Source organism: Sparus aurata, chromosome 23 (assembly GCF_900880675.1).
Source record: "Sparus aurata chromosome 23, fSpaAur1.1, whole genome shotgun sequence".
Taxonomy (NCBI): Eukaryota; Metazoa; Chordata; class Actinopteri; order Spariformes; family Sparidae; genus Sparus; species Sparus aurata.
Genome location: NC_044209.1, coordinates 27,244,026 through 27,259,735, shown reverse-complemented (window position 1 = coordinate 27,259,735; position 15,710 = coordinate 27,244,026). Strand labels below are relative to the sequence as shown.

Sequence of the window (15,710 nt, the reverse complement as noted above, 5' to 3'; positions counted from 1 at the left end):
GCTCTTCTAGACGTGGTTATTGGACCAAATGGCTCTAGTTAGGACAGTCGAACGAGTCATTTTGTAGGAGTTTTGACGCTCAAAATAGCTAATGGGGACCAATCTTTTTGGGACGCCGTGCTTCACGTGACGTAATAACACAGTTTGTCCACCATGAAAATGATTTGAAACTTGCTTCAAATCCTGGCGCTCCTCCTGGGGGTTTGTGCTAATGACTGCACCTCTGTGAACTAATTCACCGTCTCTTTTGGTGCGATGCTACTGGCCCAGAGTTCACTCCACCAATTATGGTTGTGTCGCTTGAACCACCATTTTCCATGATTCCAGGACAATAATCGTCTTTCCCTGAGTGTTTGTTACTGAATAACATTTATTTATGAAGATCTAGATGAGTGACTTTATTGCGAGAATACTACTAACACTATTATATATATATGTAAAGCTTCTTAAGCCTTGAATAGTCCAATACTGAGTCAGTTATTAAGACTTTTCTTCCACTAATTCTGGCGAATAACAGACGTATCACCTAAAATCGTATCAAAGAAGTGTAAGTCATCAAGTTTCAAATTCTTTGGGTAATAACAAGAATGATCTTATCGTCTGTTTCTAGTAATTATTTCACTGCTATGAAAGACCATACGTGATGAAATTGATGTATACAACACACATGATGTGCTTTAATAGTAAACAAACAGAAAAATGCACAAGAACAGTCATATTTTGTTGTTTTGAAGCCTTTAAATTCGTCTCCAGTTATTTGTGCAGTTACACAGACACCTTTTTTTTCCCATTCATACCACATTGAGCTGTATTATATATAAAAAAAACTCCTCTTTGACTATGAAAGACAACAGTCCTAAATGAATAAAGGACAACAAAGCCTTTATGGCAGCAAATGAACCTCACGACATTTTTCCAAAAAGAGCAAGTGGCTATAGAGTTATGCTGCATGAACAGGAAATATTGCACATAGAGAAAAAGGCTCTCGGGATGACATCATTATTAATTAAGTGAAAAGAAGGAGCGACGTCTGAGCGAGGTGAAAGGGTACAGATATCTGTCTGAAGCGGTCTACTCCACCCTCAGCCATAGCTATCAAATATACTTACATAACCTGCAAACACTCTCCAAGATAAAGAACAGAAATGACAATGATTTGGAGAAAAACAAAAAAATACCATTTCTAATTGACATCATTTAATACAAACCTGACATAAAAAAAATTAAAGGTAGCACATCAATTTTGAAATAAGTTCCTCAGCAATCATTAATTTATTAAAACAAATAAGTCAACGTAAGAAAAACAACAAGATATGAGCACATTTCAACATTGGGACAGATTTATGTGTAATGAGACATCTGCCATTTAAAAAAAAGTCTTTACATACAGACGTGTACAACTCAAATATCTGATGGTAGAAACAACAATGTTCCTGATGTTTTACCTGTACAGTAAGTTCAAGTTGTAGTCTGATTAATGTTATAAGTAAGCAATACCCACAATTTCATAATTCTTGGCTTTTTGGGAGTGGATAGTGCACGTTTACAAAATATAAAGGCTTCTTGTCCGACTGGTTTTAACCCTCAAACTGTCTAAACTGACATATTAAGGCCTTTGGACTTAGTTTAGGTCGTTATGGTGGACGTGAGTAGAAATGGACCTGTGGGAAATCTACCCGGATCACATTGATTCATGGGTCTTCAATTGAGTTTGGACCATAGACTGTACAAAACATGGATGTAGTCTGAATGATCTCACCCACAGGTTCTTTTGAGGAGCCATTGTGAGGCTCCAAGCGTGGTGGCTCGGGCTGTTGGTTTCGAGCGGTGAAGCTGAGACGGGCCCGCAGTTGTCATGAACTTGGGAAACAAGACAATTCTTGTTCAAGGCGTTTTAATACGAGGGTTCTGTAGGGATTGACTCACTTTTGGATTCAGTTAAGGAACTGCAGTTTTTGGAAACTCTGCGTTGGCTTCAGTTTTCACTCATGGCTTATTTGGGACCAAATTGACTTGGGAGTTGACTTTGGACTTCAGCTTCCTGACTTTAAAGACTTAAATTTGGACTTATAGACAAGACTATTTAAATAAAAAGACTTTGTAACTCGTAGCTAGCGGTTGAAAGAGTGACACAAGGTATGACACAGACCTTTACTCACAAAAAATGTCTGTATAGGCAAGTGATTTATAACAGTCCATTTGTATGTTTCTTGTGATGGTGACCTCTAGTGGCTGTAGTAATCATGACAGGAGCAAAGGAGGAGTTATTACTATAATGAGCTACACTTTTGGAGAAGGTATGGGTGGATGGATGGGTCAAACATAAGATTTTCAACCCCTTCATGTCCCGCGCGAGATCAAAATCAGTAAGTACGTTACGTATAGTTAACGTAACAAGGCCCGTAACACTAGATTTACGTAACGTAACCCTAAACAGGTAATTTCCTTGACTAAACCGAACCAAACTGCGACCATTTCCGAACTGGAACTCTCTTCGGGTCAAACCGTATTGGGACGTGTTGGCAAAGAGTCCAGAGACCTAACAAATCCAGCTGGACCCGAACTGACCTGGTTAGACTGGCAACATCCGGGAACCAGTCACAACTCCTGTCTTGAATACTGGGAACCAGATGAACCCTTGAAGACCTCGACTCTGCAGTTCATCTGACTGAAACAGCTGAAATCAAAAGCACTGTATACCTATGAGCCCATAATCATTTTACAAAGCTAATTCAGGTAACTAATTAGTCTAACAGTTCTCTGATAGAAATACCCTCTAATATCAAATGTTCTGATTGTGGCAAAAGTTTGACACTCCTTCAATTGAATTTAGTCTTTTTTGAGGTATAATGTACTGCATCATCTGCATCATCTATCACTGTACAGGTTAAAACTGCTGGTAAATTATAAATCAATAATATTGCACAGAAAGCGAAAGACAAACAAGACATGTGACAAAAGCGTGATTGTTCAATCAAGAGCATATGGGAATCCATACAATAAGGCATTGCTTTAATGAAAACATCCGCACAAAAACAGTTCACAGTTTTTTGATTAATGCTTGATTGACGAGCGACTATGACGTCCTTTCTAACACTGATTGTTTCTGTCAACACATCGACACGAAACTACGACTCCACCAAAACGCTCCCCAGAGTACCTGATACGTAGAGATGGAAGCAGCTGGCCAATCACTACCCGAGCACGGTGGGAGGGTCACCCTCGCGGACGACAAAGCAAGGAAATGAACGAGAAATTACGCTAATTCAGGCGATCACCAGGCTCCAGTTTTCACCTGTGGATTTAGACTGAAGCTGCCAATCGACGGTGGTTTCATACACAATCATTCTATGCTACAAGCACAGTTTTTAAAAAAAAAGAAAAAATACTCCCCATATACATATTACATCCACATATTTTGCAGACATCTGTGGAAATAATATCAACGTGGGACCTTATCTAAAATTAAAATTACTAATTGAGGAATCCGTGATAGATTCCAGGTGGGAGAGAAAAAAACCCAAAACGTAACGCCAAAAAAGGGCCAGCTTCTCTTGTTTAAATGCTGCTAATATAGCCTATTTACAATCATCTATTGTACGCAACAGAAAGAGCCTCTGTTCTCACTAATAAGCTGATATGTTCTGGCCGTTTACCAAAGAAGAAGAAGAGTAAAATAAAATTTAAAAAGGGAATTCAGTAATTGTGCTTTTTAACCCACAAATCCACTTCATCGTTGAAATGGGACGCTTTTTAAGAGGCACCACTTGAAGTGCTTACATCAGTCAATGAGAATCTCTAAAGCTATAACAAGGACTGAAAATACAAATAGTAAATATAGTGTATTTATATATTTATAAAGTTGATACAATTCCCTTCCAGTCCCATGTCCAGTTTAAAAAATATGTCCTCGCGCTGTTGAACGTCTGACATGAAGGATCCCTCTTTGTGTCGACGCGCAAAGCCCTTATGATGCTCTAACAGAGAAAACGTCTTTGCCGGGGTTTGATTCTGGGTGACACGGGAAGCTTGTGCTAAAAAGCAGGAAGAGTCTTTAATGTAGGAGGTTGTTGTTTTTTTTAAGAAGAAGAAGACAGAAACGCCTCTGCTGAGGGGACTTGCTGATTTCTGTTGACCGTCCGTGGTGAGTCTGAGGAATCCTTCAGCTGACCACCCCGCAGGTTAAACAGTTACCTCGTTCTTACTGGCAGTGCGGTATGTGTGGTGGTGGCCGGGAATGTACTGTAGGTGGTCCACCGTGTGAGTTCGTCGGGAGGCGAACGCCTGCCTCTTAGACGTGGTCATTTGACCGTGGTTGACCGTCAGCGTGTTGTAGGAGTCGCTAGAGGCACTGGGCTGAGAGTGCATCTTGGCTATCTTGTGGCGGTCCATGACAGGCGTGACTGGCATCAACATGTCGGCGTGAGACATCGCCCGCGCCATCGCCTTCTCCCGGAACTTGTCGCGCCTCATCGCCGGAGACAGCAGCAAGGGATCCTGGGAGTGGAGGCGGTCCGCTGACAGCAGCTGCTCCTCTGAGAGGTGGCGGCTGCTGCTGTACGCGTTGGCTGCCATGACGCCGTACGAAGATAGGCCGTAGTCCCCGCGACGTGGCGTCCTGGGTGGAGACAGGACGTGGTCCTGGGACATGGCCCTCTGGACTCGGCGGGGACGCTGCCGCTGCTGGTGCTGATGGGGATCTGCGTTCAGCTTCACCATGTGGGTCGTTCCCTGGCCGCCGAAGTCCTGATGATGATGCTTCCTTGCGTAGTACTCATCGATGTCCTTATCACCTGAGGACGAAGACAAAAGGTAATCAGAGAGGCGACAGTGTCAAGACTGCTGGATCTGCTTTGAATAAATACACCCTCAGATACTTCGATGTCAATGTTAAGTGTCTAAATCTTGACTTCCTAACTCTGCCGTGATCAGTTAATCACGGCAGAGTTATGACACAGTATCTGGGGCTCATTGAACCCAATTTTACTTTTCAAAACAGACATACATTCTTGCAACCCATGCATGATCATGCAGGGGGTCTGAAGGACTTGCAAATTTCACTGCAATTTGCAAGCAGCAATCGCTTTTGTGAAATGTATCCTAGGACGACTACTTTAAGTGAGATTTTTTTATACGGAGGGCAAAGACTCAGTTATTTTTCTGTCGCCAGCGGCACAAATATTCTTAAAAAAAGCTTCAAGACAAGATCTGTGGCCAGACTCAGGCGTTGATGCCCGGCTGGGAGAAGGCTTCTTGTTTGGAATAGTTTCCCCTTGTCTGGTTGCTGTGGCTGTGTGGAAACCATCACAGTTTGACTCACAGCTGATCAATTGGAAACTCTGATCCTTTACTGCCAGAGCTCCGACCAGCCAGCTGAAGTGGGACCAGAAACAGCCCCGAGTTAAACAGCTTCACAGCTGCGTTGGTGGGTACGTATGATCAACAACGAAAGATCTTGAAGATCTACTTTGAGATGGCTGAGATTACTCAAAGACAATATTTTCCACGTTACAAAGTAAAGCACCCTGTTTAGTTTTGCCGGAGCTCCCTGCATTTTCTCAAGACGGTCCGCATGCAGCGCTGAACACTGGACGTGTGTCTCTAGTGTTGTTCAGTCAAAATGGAAATCAAAAGCATGTCGAGATGTGTTTCTGAACGTTTTTTCTACAAAATATCAACAAGCGACACATGTGATCCTGATGGTACATAAGAGTAGCACTAAGGAATAACCAGGTTGTAAAGGGGTGAGTCATATATATGCAGAGTTATAACATGAATCAACATCAAATGAAGTTACATTAACTCAGAAAACTTCTGGATTACTTAATAAATATTGGAAATATTGCACCTTAGACTAAAAAAGGATCTTTTTCAGTGCATATAAAGTTAATTTTGCACATTCAGAAATGAACATTTGGTCAAATCAGACTTCCTTTATCTCACTAACAAATTATCAGGATTACAAAACTAGGATACGAAAACAGTGAGTTAAAAAGAGGGATTACCAGCAGAATTACAAATTAAAGTAATCTTATTTTCTCTTGTTTTAATTGCATGTTTGATAGTAACTTTAGATTACCTCACCACATCTCATCACAGTATTAAAGTAATCCCTCCGACCCTGCTGTGCAAACACGCCGACTGAACGTGAGCGGTTGAGAAGCATTTGGAAGTATAATGTCGACTCATCAGTCTCCATTATCTCCGTCCTCCACCTGCTGCCTGCTGCTGAATGGATGACGTGATGATGAGACCGCCGCGCTGCCGAAGAGTCCAATTCAAACTGTTTTCAAAATGGTTTTGTCCTTTTGCATCACGAACAACAGGACAGCAGACTCTCATCAGCATCATTGTCCTTCAGCGTGGAGAGGACTCATCAGGCCGCCGCGATAACTCGACGGCTCATGAGCCGGTTGTGCCTGAACGCTCGGCCGGTTGTTTAATTCCTCTGGCAGAAAAGCGAGTCTGTGTCTCTGCGGGTGCACAAACGCTCCTAATGGCGAAGTCGTTCACGGCTGTATTAACCACAGCTCGGCAAATCGGCTCTCAGCACACTTCTTTCTACCTGTTTTTGGCAGCGCTGGCTCACGGGGGGACGCTACCACAGCAGCTCGGTGATGAACCGCGGTGGCTGAGGGGTCGTTACCTCTGCGGTAGTTAATTATCGCAGAACACAGAGGTCGAACGGCCGCTTTAGGACCATCTCACGCTTCAGCGAGTTGGGGAGAAGAGGGATGATGGGAATTGTTTGTCTGGATGCTCGGCGGCTCTCTGGGAGAGATGTCAAGCCTGGATACAGAAGGTCACCTTATTGTCCCTCCATCAGGGGCTTCATGTCCACCGCTCGCCGCATTTTTAATGACGGAGGGGCCCAACTGTGGCCTGTGGCGATGTGCTCCAGCATCCCTCCCTCAAGGGCTCTGGTTAGATGTGACATTATGGCAGGAAATGTCAACCAAACTCAACCAGAGGCTACAAATATACAGACGATCTACAGCGCAGAGGCCCAGAGCTCCAATAATAGGTCAGTATCACTGAGAGAGACAGAAGTTCTCAAAGAGTCCCAAACACCAGAACAAAATGCCTCATTTTAAGTTTCTGCAAACCACAGTTATGTTTAAATGACAGGAGGAGATCGAGCTGGTGGTGGCGTTACAGCAAGAAGGCTGCCGAGCCAGAGACCACTGTTCAAGACGCTGTTACAACATCGGTAAGAGTGAAACCTCTGGATATTTTCAAGGAGGCATCGAGACATTTTCCAGTCATGTTTGTGGCGACTAAACCGGGTATTATAATCCAAAACCAGTCCAACCTAACCAGACCATAAGCTCAGTGATGTCACTACATATCCAACGTTTATCGGTGTTAGAGTTTCAATAAAAGCTCGGCAGGAAATTAGAGCTTTTGTCAAACGACTGTTTTGTAGGTTTCATGCCCACTGATGGCAACAACGACAGATAGAGCCCGACTGTTACAGGACCTTTAGGGATGATATGATGTTTGTTAGTAAAATGATTTCATTATCACTTTATCACTCGTTGTAAAGTGCTGCAGTCCTCAAACGAAGACATGACTGAGCATTTTTGTACTTCCGGTTTCCTCGTCCGCCCAAACTGTATTGTTGAGACATCAAACGTCACTCAAAGATCTCAGTTATAAATTTGCATAATATATCCGTGATAGGCATCCAGAGTGTTGAAGCAGTAAAGCACGAGTGAGTGGAAGTAATTAGTCAGTGAAAACTGTGAATCAGAGCCGGAGAGTGTTGAGGACGACGTCACAGTTGCACTGAGCTAATGTACAAACACTCTGACATTTATTATGACAACATGGAGGCAGTTAGCATTAGCTGTAATTAGCAGCAAATTAAAGCGGAGCCGATCGGAAAACAGGGTCCAACTTTAATCAGAGTGAAGTGGGCCTCCCTCTCTCTACCGCTGAGCTAAATAGAGTTGTGATATTAATTTCAAAACGTCCACCCACAAACACACTTCCTCTTCCTGCGGCCCGGCCTCCACCACCGCTTGATTTAGGACCTGCTCTTTACGAGCGTTCACTTGTTTCACTGTTTACACTTTAAGTGACTGAAATGATTTAGCAGGGGCGGTGCAACACCGCTCGATCTCATCTCTGCGGCGCTGATAAAATGCAGCACTTTACAATTAACATGATTGCGAAGGGGGCGAAGGGGTCCCAAACGTGGAGCGGAGCTACAAACACAGTAAATTGCTAACAACGGCTAATTAAACCCCCAGCTCCCACTCTGCTAGATTAGATTCAATATAGCCGGTTTATTTATGTGTCAGCTATTGATCACAGAAGCCTGTAATCATATAATGCACTAAAACCCGCGAAACTGGTGGAACATCAATTATAAAGTGATCTTTAGAGCCGGAGCGCTGGAATTAAAATGGGTAAACGCGGCGATATCATTTCATGTTTTGTTTTTTTTGTTTCGTTTTACGGGCGACTTGTTTTGTTCCGGAGGTGTTTTGATCCCTTTTAGTGCGATTAAGATAACAGATTTGTTTCTCCTCCTCTTTGCAGAGGAGCTGGGGTTACTTCAGAGCAGCGTCCTCCATCTCTGTCGCGTTGACATCGCTGAAGGACGGCAGGACGGAAGAGGAGTCGCACACACACAGTCTGCACACACACAGTCTGCACACACACACACACACGATCATTTAAAACTGCAAATAAACCATACTAATTTAATTTTGTCATCATCAGCTCTCCAGATGGTTTCATTAAAAGGCAACTAATTATATTACTTTTAGGCTTGTTTCCAAAGACCTCACTCACGCTTCAACCTGCAGTAAAATGTTTTTTTTTCCTCTCTGAGTGAAACGGCCTCCGTCAGGGGACGACTTCGCTCGCTTGTTTGACAAATTCCGCAGGGCTCCCGTCTCAAATTCGAAAAGCTCTTTTTTGTAGTTCGCCGTGATTCATCTCTGTGATTCTCTGTGTGTGTACAAGGCTCCAGCGAGATAAGAGCAAAGCCCCGAGTTGATAAGGGAGTGAAGAGAAAAAAAAAAAAAAAACGTAGAAAAGACGAATGTTGAACGCGCTGAAAGGAGATTGCACCGATGCATGTTTCCTCTATCACACAACCACTGATGGCACTTTTTAAAGTGGCTTTCTGTCTAACTTCTCTTAAGAGTCAAGGACAGAGAGCGGCGCGGCGCAATTTGGAAATCGTCTCCGCAAATAACGCTGTGAAGAAAAAGTACGGCACGAGTATTCTGTGTGTGGACAACAAGAATAAATCGATGTGAGCCGCTTCAGGCTAAAGGAAATGTTTCTCGGGAAAAGATTTACTGTCAACAAATGTGTTAAATGTGATAACTCACAACATAATACGGCTCGCGAGCGCGCAGTGTGTTTCCACAGTCGGTGCTTTCACTCAGCTGACAAACGGGCGACGTGGCGGCGCGCCGAGCGGCACGCGCTCAATGCGTGTTTACTTGAGCGTGTCACAAAGAAGTCTGAAGAGTCTGAAGGTACAAGCTGTGAGACGGAGAAATGTGCCGTTCGATTAGATTTCACACGTCTTGAAGGAGTTTTCATGCTCAGGCGAGACGAGTCCAGCTGAAACCTGAAGCGTCTCTCTCCGACGATCTCATCGCTCTGAATCCATCTCAAACACTGACGCAAGAATATAATGAAAAATGGATGTGTCTCAAGTGGAGCATCTGAAGCGGAAATAGTCACTAAATATGGTAGGTTTTATAAAATATTCCTGCTGCTGCTGCTTTAAAGGGTTTCTTTGAACCACGTCTGCATAAAACCCTCCAGAGCTCGACGTCGAGGACGAGATGATGCATTCTTGCTTTTTTGCGCACCTCGGTGTCGTCAGAAGAGCCGAAGATGAAAGAAAGACGTGTAACTATAAATGTTTTCAGTCCATTAAACTTCAAACCAGGATGCAACAGAGCATCAGGCCGACTGCTTCTGTTACTGATCTCTGAGCTGACTTTACCGAACTCCAGTTATCATTTTACCAATCGAATCGAACCTCGAACGTCTGAAAAACACATTTATAACCATCCTGTGCAAAGAGGAAGCTGCACAACACATGCTGGTGTCATTTTTACAAACATTTCATCTGCAAGAAATGAAAATTAGGCAAAATCATGTGTATTTTTCTCATTTCTAGACAAAAAATGTTTGTACTTATTTTAGAAGATGTATTTTTTCCAGCGTGTGAGCCGATGCAGAAAATTAAAGTTGTGGTGACTGACATTAAGTCACTTAATGCTTTAAATGTGCGTATTTATGTCCTCTGCTGTCACAAACAGCTAAAAATGTTTTTAAGCGTTATTAGTGGGAACTGCAACTTGACTTATATAGTTTGAATAATGAACCGATGAAGGTATCTCAGGTGGAGGAGGAGGAGGAGGAGGGTGGCTGCTGTGTTTCACTTTTAATGAGGTGAGCTGCTGAAGAACACAGAGAGCGACAAAAAACACAACCAAACTGTCTGATCAGGGAAATCTTTGCACGATCTGATCATCGCTGTGTTGATGCATTTCCTCCAAGATCAGAATTAATGATGTCCGAGACGTCACTGACCGCCATGAAGATACAGCTGAGCGACTCTGGGAGGAAAGAGAGCAGATGAAGATGCAACTTCACGACGTAACAAAGAGTTTCTGTTACCGAAACTTTACCAAACAGCGACACAAAGTGGAAAAGAAATGGAAAATAATAAGTCACACAACAGCTCGTCCTACACTCACTTTGACTCTGTTGGAGCAACACTACTTATGATTTAGTAAGAACGACACCAACATGGTGAAATCAGTCACACCAAAAACCATCTCACAGTCTTTAATTCACAGTGACGTACATACACGTGGATGTGTGAGCTGCTCAGATTGCTTTCTTGATGGTTCATGTGTGGTTTGACTTTTGCCTTCACGCCAAAAATGAACCGACCAAACGGGTTAATGTGAAAACACTCTTCATCTTTACGTCTGTTTTGAATGTTGGATCAAAACTGCATCACTCTGTAAGTGTGAAACTGATGGATGTAACTACGAGCACAAAGGGAAGATTCATCTTTTCATCTTTAAAGATCTTTAAACATTTTTGGGGAGGTTTTGGAATAATGTACAAGATAAAGCTACATTGGAAACTCTGCCTTCCTATCAGACAAACATGCAAAACATGTTTTACGACGAAGGAACTTTTTAAATTAGTCGAACTCTCGTTCAAGCCGCTTGTCTCGTCTGTCTGTTTGCTACTATCGTCCACTTTTGGTTTGTTTTGCCAAAATGTGTCTCCTGGATTATTAAAGGATACATCAACAAGCAGAAAAAAACCTGGACAAACACAGCACACATGCATCTCATCTAAAAGAAAACTGGGCATGCCGGGTCACGAGGTCAGAACCACATCATCCACGTCAAATGCCACGGCACAGATAATGAACTGCTGCATTGCCGGAGATATTAAAAGCGCCGTCTTGTTGCGGTATAGAAGCCATTCAGCTGCGAGAAAACGGCCCTTAATATGTCATTAAGAGACATTAGCAACATGATATGGGCTGCAGATGGAGCCAAATTACACACCGATTAGTTGTCAGTCGATGGAGATGAGGGGATGGAGATGAGTATGGAGGCTCTGGCGCCGCGTCATGCATTTTAAAAAGGAAGTTTATTTCCCGGAAAAAGGTGAAAAAGTGAGAGGGCGACCTGCGTGATGAGGCGCCGAACATCTGGAGATACTTATCATGATGCATGTCTCTGTAATGGACATTCAGATGTTTCACCGGGCCGGACGTGGTGAATGCGGCGACCCTTTAATGCGCGGGGGCACGTCATTCCCGCCTCTTTTTTTTTTTTTTTTTTTGTGGGTGCATCAGGCAGAACACGGCGATGGAGGACGAATGAAGGACCACCTACTTAATCTGTGGAGGGAGGAGGAGTATTTACTTAAGTCAGACTTGAGGGCCAGCTCGTAGGAGGGCGGCAGATGGCTGAGGTTCTGGAAGGATCTGGACAGGGACAGGTCGTACGGCTCCGTGGCTGAGGTCAGGATGTTGTTCATCCGCTGGGGTCTCTCTACAGGGGACAGGGGGAGGAAGCGGTGCGCTGCAGTCAGTCAGAAATAAGGGTTATACACTGGGAGTCGTTACTGGAGGAGAGAGAGAGAGGAAGGCAGGTAGAGAAGGTGTGATGTGGAGAGAAGTGTGGAGTGAGAGACTGGAGGTGACGCCGTTTAGAGGAGGGATTCAGAGATTGATTGGTTTTACGTGTCGGGGTGTTAAAGGGAACCACCGCGTAGCATCTGCTTCTAAAAAGCTGCGTTCAGACCGACTGTGAACTGAAATCTGAATTTGAAGCTGCGACGAAAAGTCGATCAAAAGTGAATTAACCGCCAACTTTAGCAGTGCAGAAAAAGAGAAATATTTACAGGTTTCAGCATCTCAAAATGCTTTTCTTTTGTGAGTGATGACAGTAAATGTTTTGGGGTTTTGGACTCCTGATTGGACAGAAGAAGCAACTTCTACTAGTTGTTAGCGACTGAGATATCAACTAGGTAACGGTCCGCTCTCGTTTAAAGGGATATTCCGGTATTAATTTAATCCATGGTCTAAATCACTATGAAACTGTGTTAGACTCCCTCTCGAGAGATCAAGTTGGCAGACCGCTAGCTAACGGAGTTTTATCAACCTCAGAAACGACGGCACGACAACAATACACTGCAGTAAATGGATCCAAATATAAACCGCCACCAAAAACCCACAAATAATGCTCAGAACAGCACCAAACTTCAGCAACAGTACAAATAGGGTCTCAGCACATAGTCCGGGGCATCTAACCTCCGCTAGCTTAGCTGGATTTCTATTGGGAAGCTAAAAACATATTTCAACTCTCCTCCATCAGCTTCCGGGTCGGGGAAGTCCCGACGCGACGATTACCGAGTGCGGTTAGAAATGCTCAATTCCGTTCTTTTCCCTGTCCGCTCTCGATAATAACTGTTATAAACTGGCAGGTAAGACACATATGAACTTTGATTGCTTTTCCATGGAGTCATAATCATACATTTTCATCCATGAGCCGCGGAACTCTACTGCACTCGGTAATCGACTCGTCGGGACTTCCCGTCAACAGGAAGCTGCTGCAGAAGAGAGGTAAATTTAGTCAGCTTTTCAGTAGAAATCCAGCTAAGCTAGCGGAGGTTAGATGCCCCGGACTATGTGCTGAGACCCTATTTGTACTGTTGCTGAAGTTTGGTGCTGTTCTGAGCATTATTTGTGGCTTTTTGGTGGCGGTTTATATTTGGATCCATTTACTGCAGTGTATTGTTGTCGTGCGGTCGTTTCTGAGGTTGATAAAACTCCGTAAATTAGCGGTCTGCTAACTTGATCTCTCGAGAGGGAGTCTAACACAGTTTCACGGTGTGTTAGACCATGGATTAAATTTACACCGGAATATCCCTTTAATGGATCTGAATAATAAGCAGGCCGCAACATGGACTCGTGTCAGCCCAGATAAACCAGAACCGGCCCAGGTCTCGGCCAGATCCAGCCCACGAGAGAAGAAAATGAACTGTGGCCCATATTTGGATCAGGGCCCGAAAGAACGCCTCAGATCCGGTTCCTCAACAATGCTTCTGTGTTTTAACTATGAACCAGCGGCACAAACAAGCGACGCCTCATTAATTACTTGATCGTTAGCAGTTCTTCACTATCAAGAGAAGCAGCAGCTTGGTTTTAACTTGGGGTCACAGCTAATTGTCATAACGATGAAGTAATCAGGGACTACTTAGTAACTACTTAGTGAGACATATCACTTTACTTACGGCACTAAAAAGATTAACATGTTCCTTCATAACTGCTCGTACAGTTTTCTGGCGGTGGAAGGCAAAAAAACATTAAAATCCCTGATTTTTGAATGGAGTCTGGTGACGCTCCCCTGAGTATTTAAAAAGGTTACGTTTAACCGAATGTTGGCGAGTCGTAGCGTCGTTAAAACGCACTAATCTGTGATTCTGAGCCGGCTGCAAATCACATCTGTCAGCTGCTTCATCTTGAAATTCCCTTTAACGGTTTGTGCGTCTGCCATCGGTGACATGCGTGGCACCATTACAGGCTCCCCGCACTGCGCCGGAGCTCCCGTGGCTTCGGTATTTGGGACGCCCAGTCATGGGTCAGGAGGCGCAGCGGGTGGGGAGGTGCTGGGATACGGGCAGGGACTCTGGTGCTGGATTTAAAAATAGGACGGGGGCGACTACTGGCGCAGCGAGGAGGAGGACAGGGACACACAACACCGAGGAAACATATGGCGTTAGAAGGGGGAGTGTGTGTGCATGTGTGTGTGTGTGTGTGTTGAGCCGGTTAGGTGGAGTGAAAATGTGTGAAGAGAGAGATTGTAGCAGATTTGGACTAAAGGTCATGGATTGTGATGCAGCAGCGTGAAGTTTTGTGACTGCAAAAAATACACAAGCGCTTAAAAAAAGAAAAGAAAAGAAAGAAAAAGGAGAATTTTTAAAAAAATGACCCCCAGTGTGCAGGTAGAAATCAACTCATCTCTACATGATAGAAGTTGGAGAAAGAAAGGTGAAAGGAAAAAATACACATAGGCACCATGTGTATGTGTATCACTTACCGTATCTCATTTGTCTGTGGGCTAACGAATCCAAGTGAGAAAGAAAGGATCAATGACAATCAATGTGCACAGTCAAAACCTCCCATAAACCAGGGAGGCTGTTCAAATATTACAAGAATGTGTTAACCAGGAAAAAAACTCTTGAATTATGCAGAACAGACACGACAACCCCCCTTTTGTCGGATGCTAAATAGCCGCGGAGAAGCGCCGTTTGAAGGGTTTTATTTGGCGCTGGAAGTACTTTTGAAACCCATTTCCCCGGTGAAAAGGTGGCAGAACGTGGACGGCGGCGCTCCATTAACGCTGGGAGGGTTTGTACGAGGACTCTGTGAAAAAAAAAAAAAAAAACGCTTCCACAAAAAAAAGTCGACCTCTGTGGGTTTTTTAGAATATCAAAGGTTTTTCTCTTTTGTGTCGAGTCGAGGCCTGATTCCTTCTTTAATTACACGGTGTTTCATTTCATTGCCGTTTAGTCGCAGGAGCGTTCAGTGATTCCACACTAAGAGCTGCTCCCCTTTCACAGAAAATCACATTAAGAGGAATAGATGGGATGCAATAACAGTAATTGGGCTTTCAATAACTTCTTCGGCAAACTGCGCAGATGATCTTTTGATTATCAGACACTTTTTTTTCTCCCCCACCCCTGCTTTTCATTTTCTCAGAGGACTTCTTTATCGGCTCCTCGGATTTTTAATTTCCCCGTGAAAAGAAACACTTTTTGTCCTTGAAATTGGAAACGGTCCATCGCGAGGATTGTTTTGGTTTGATTTCATTTACAGACGGATAATGAAGCAGATCGTTTATGGGGAAAGTCGAAGTCAGGTCAGTTATTGTTGTTTAAAAGTCAGAGAAGAATAAAAAAAAGCTACACAGAAGTTTTATTCTAACAACCCGACACAACACGGAGAGACGACGTGTGCTTTTCGTGTTCTTACCCAGTTTAGGTGTGAGCGCCGTCAGATCCAGGTGGCTGTGCTGGTACTCATGGTGGTGGTTTCCTGTGGAGAGAAAAAAATACCCAGAGTTCATTTCAACATGTCAGGTTCAAGTGACGAGAAGAAAATCAGACGTCTCATCAGGCAGCTCCTTCGCCTT

The 15,710-nt window shown here is 43.8% G+C and overlaps 1 protein-coding gene across 4 annotated transcripts in view; it reads right to left on the bottom strand.

The window, feature by feature from the left end:
- Positions 1-649: 649 nt before the first annotated feature.
- The window catches only part of LOC115575975 (shisa family member 6), an 86,140-nt gene continuing 71,079 nt past the window's right edge, over positions 650-15,710 (bottom strand). Inside the window, exons 6-9 of one of the 4 annotated variants that reach the window (XM_030408423.1) lie at positions 15,551-15,613; positions 14,616-14,636; positions 11,907-12,065; positions 650-4,793 (exon numbers count right to left, since the gene is read on the bottom strand). In XM_030408423.1, the coding sequence (XP_030264283.1) occupies positions 4,183-4,793; positions 11,907-12,065; positions 14,616-14,636; positions 15,551-15,613 (854 nt within the window). In that variant the 3' untranslated portion in view covers positions 650-4,182. The remainder of the gene's footprint in view (positions 4,794-11,906; positions 12,066-14,615; positions 14,637-15,550; positions 15,614-15,710) is intronic. The other 3 variants (XM_030408425.1, XM_030408426.1, XM_030408424.1) reach the window with 3 other exon arrangements.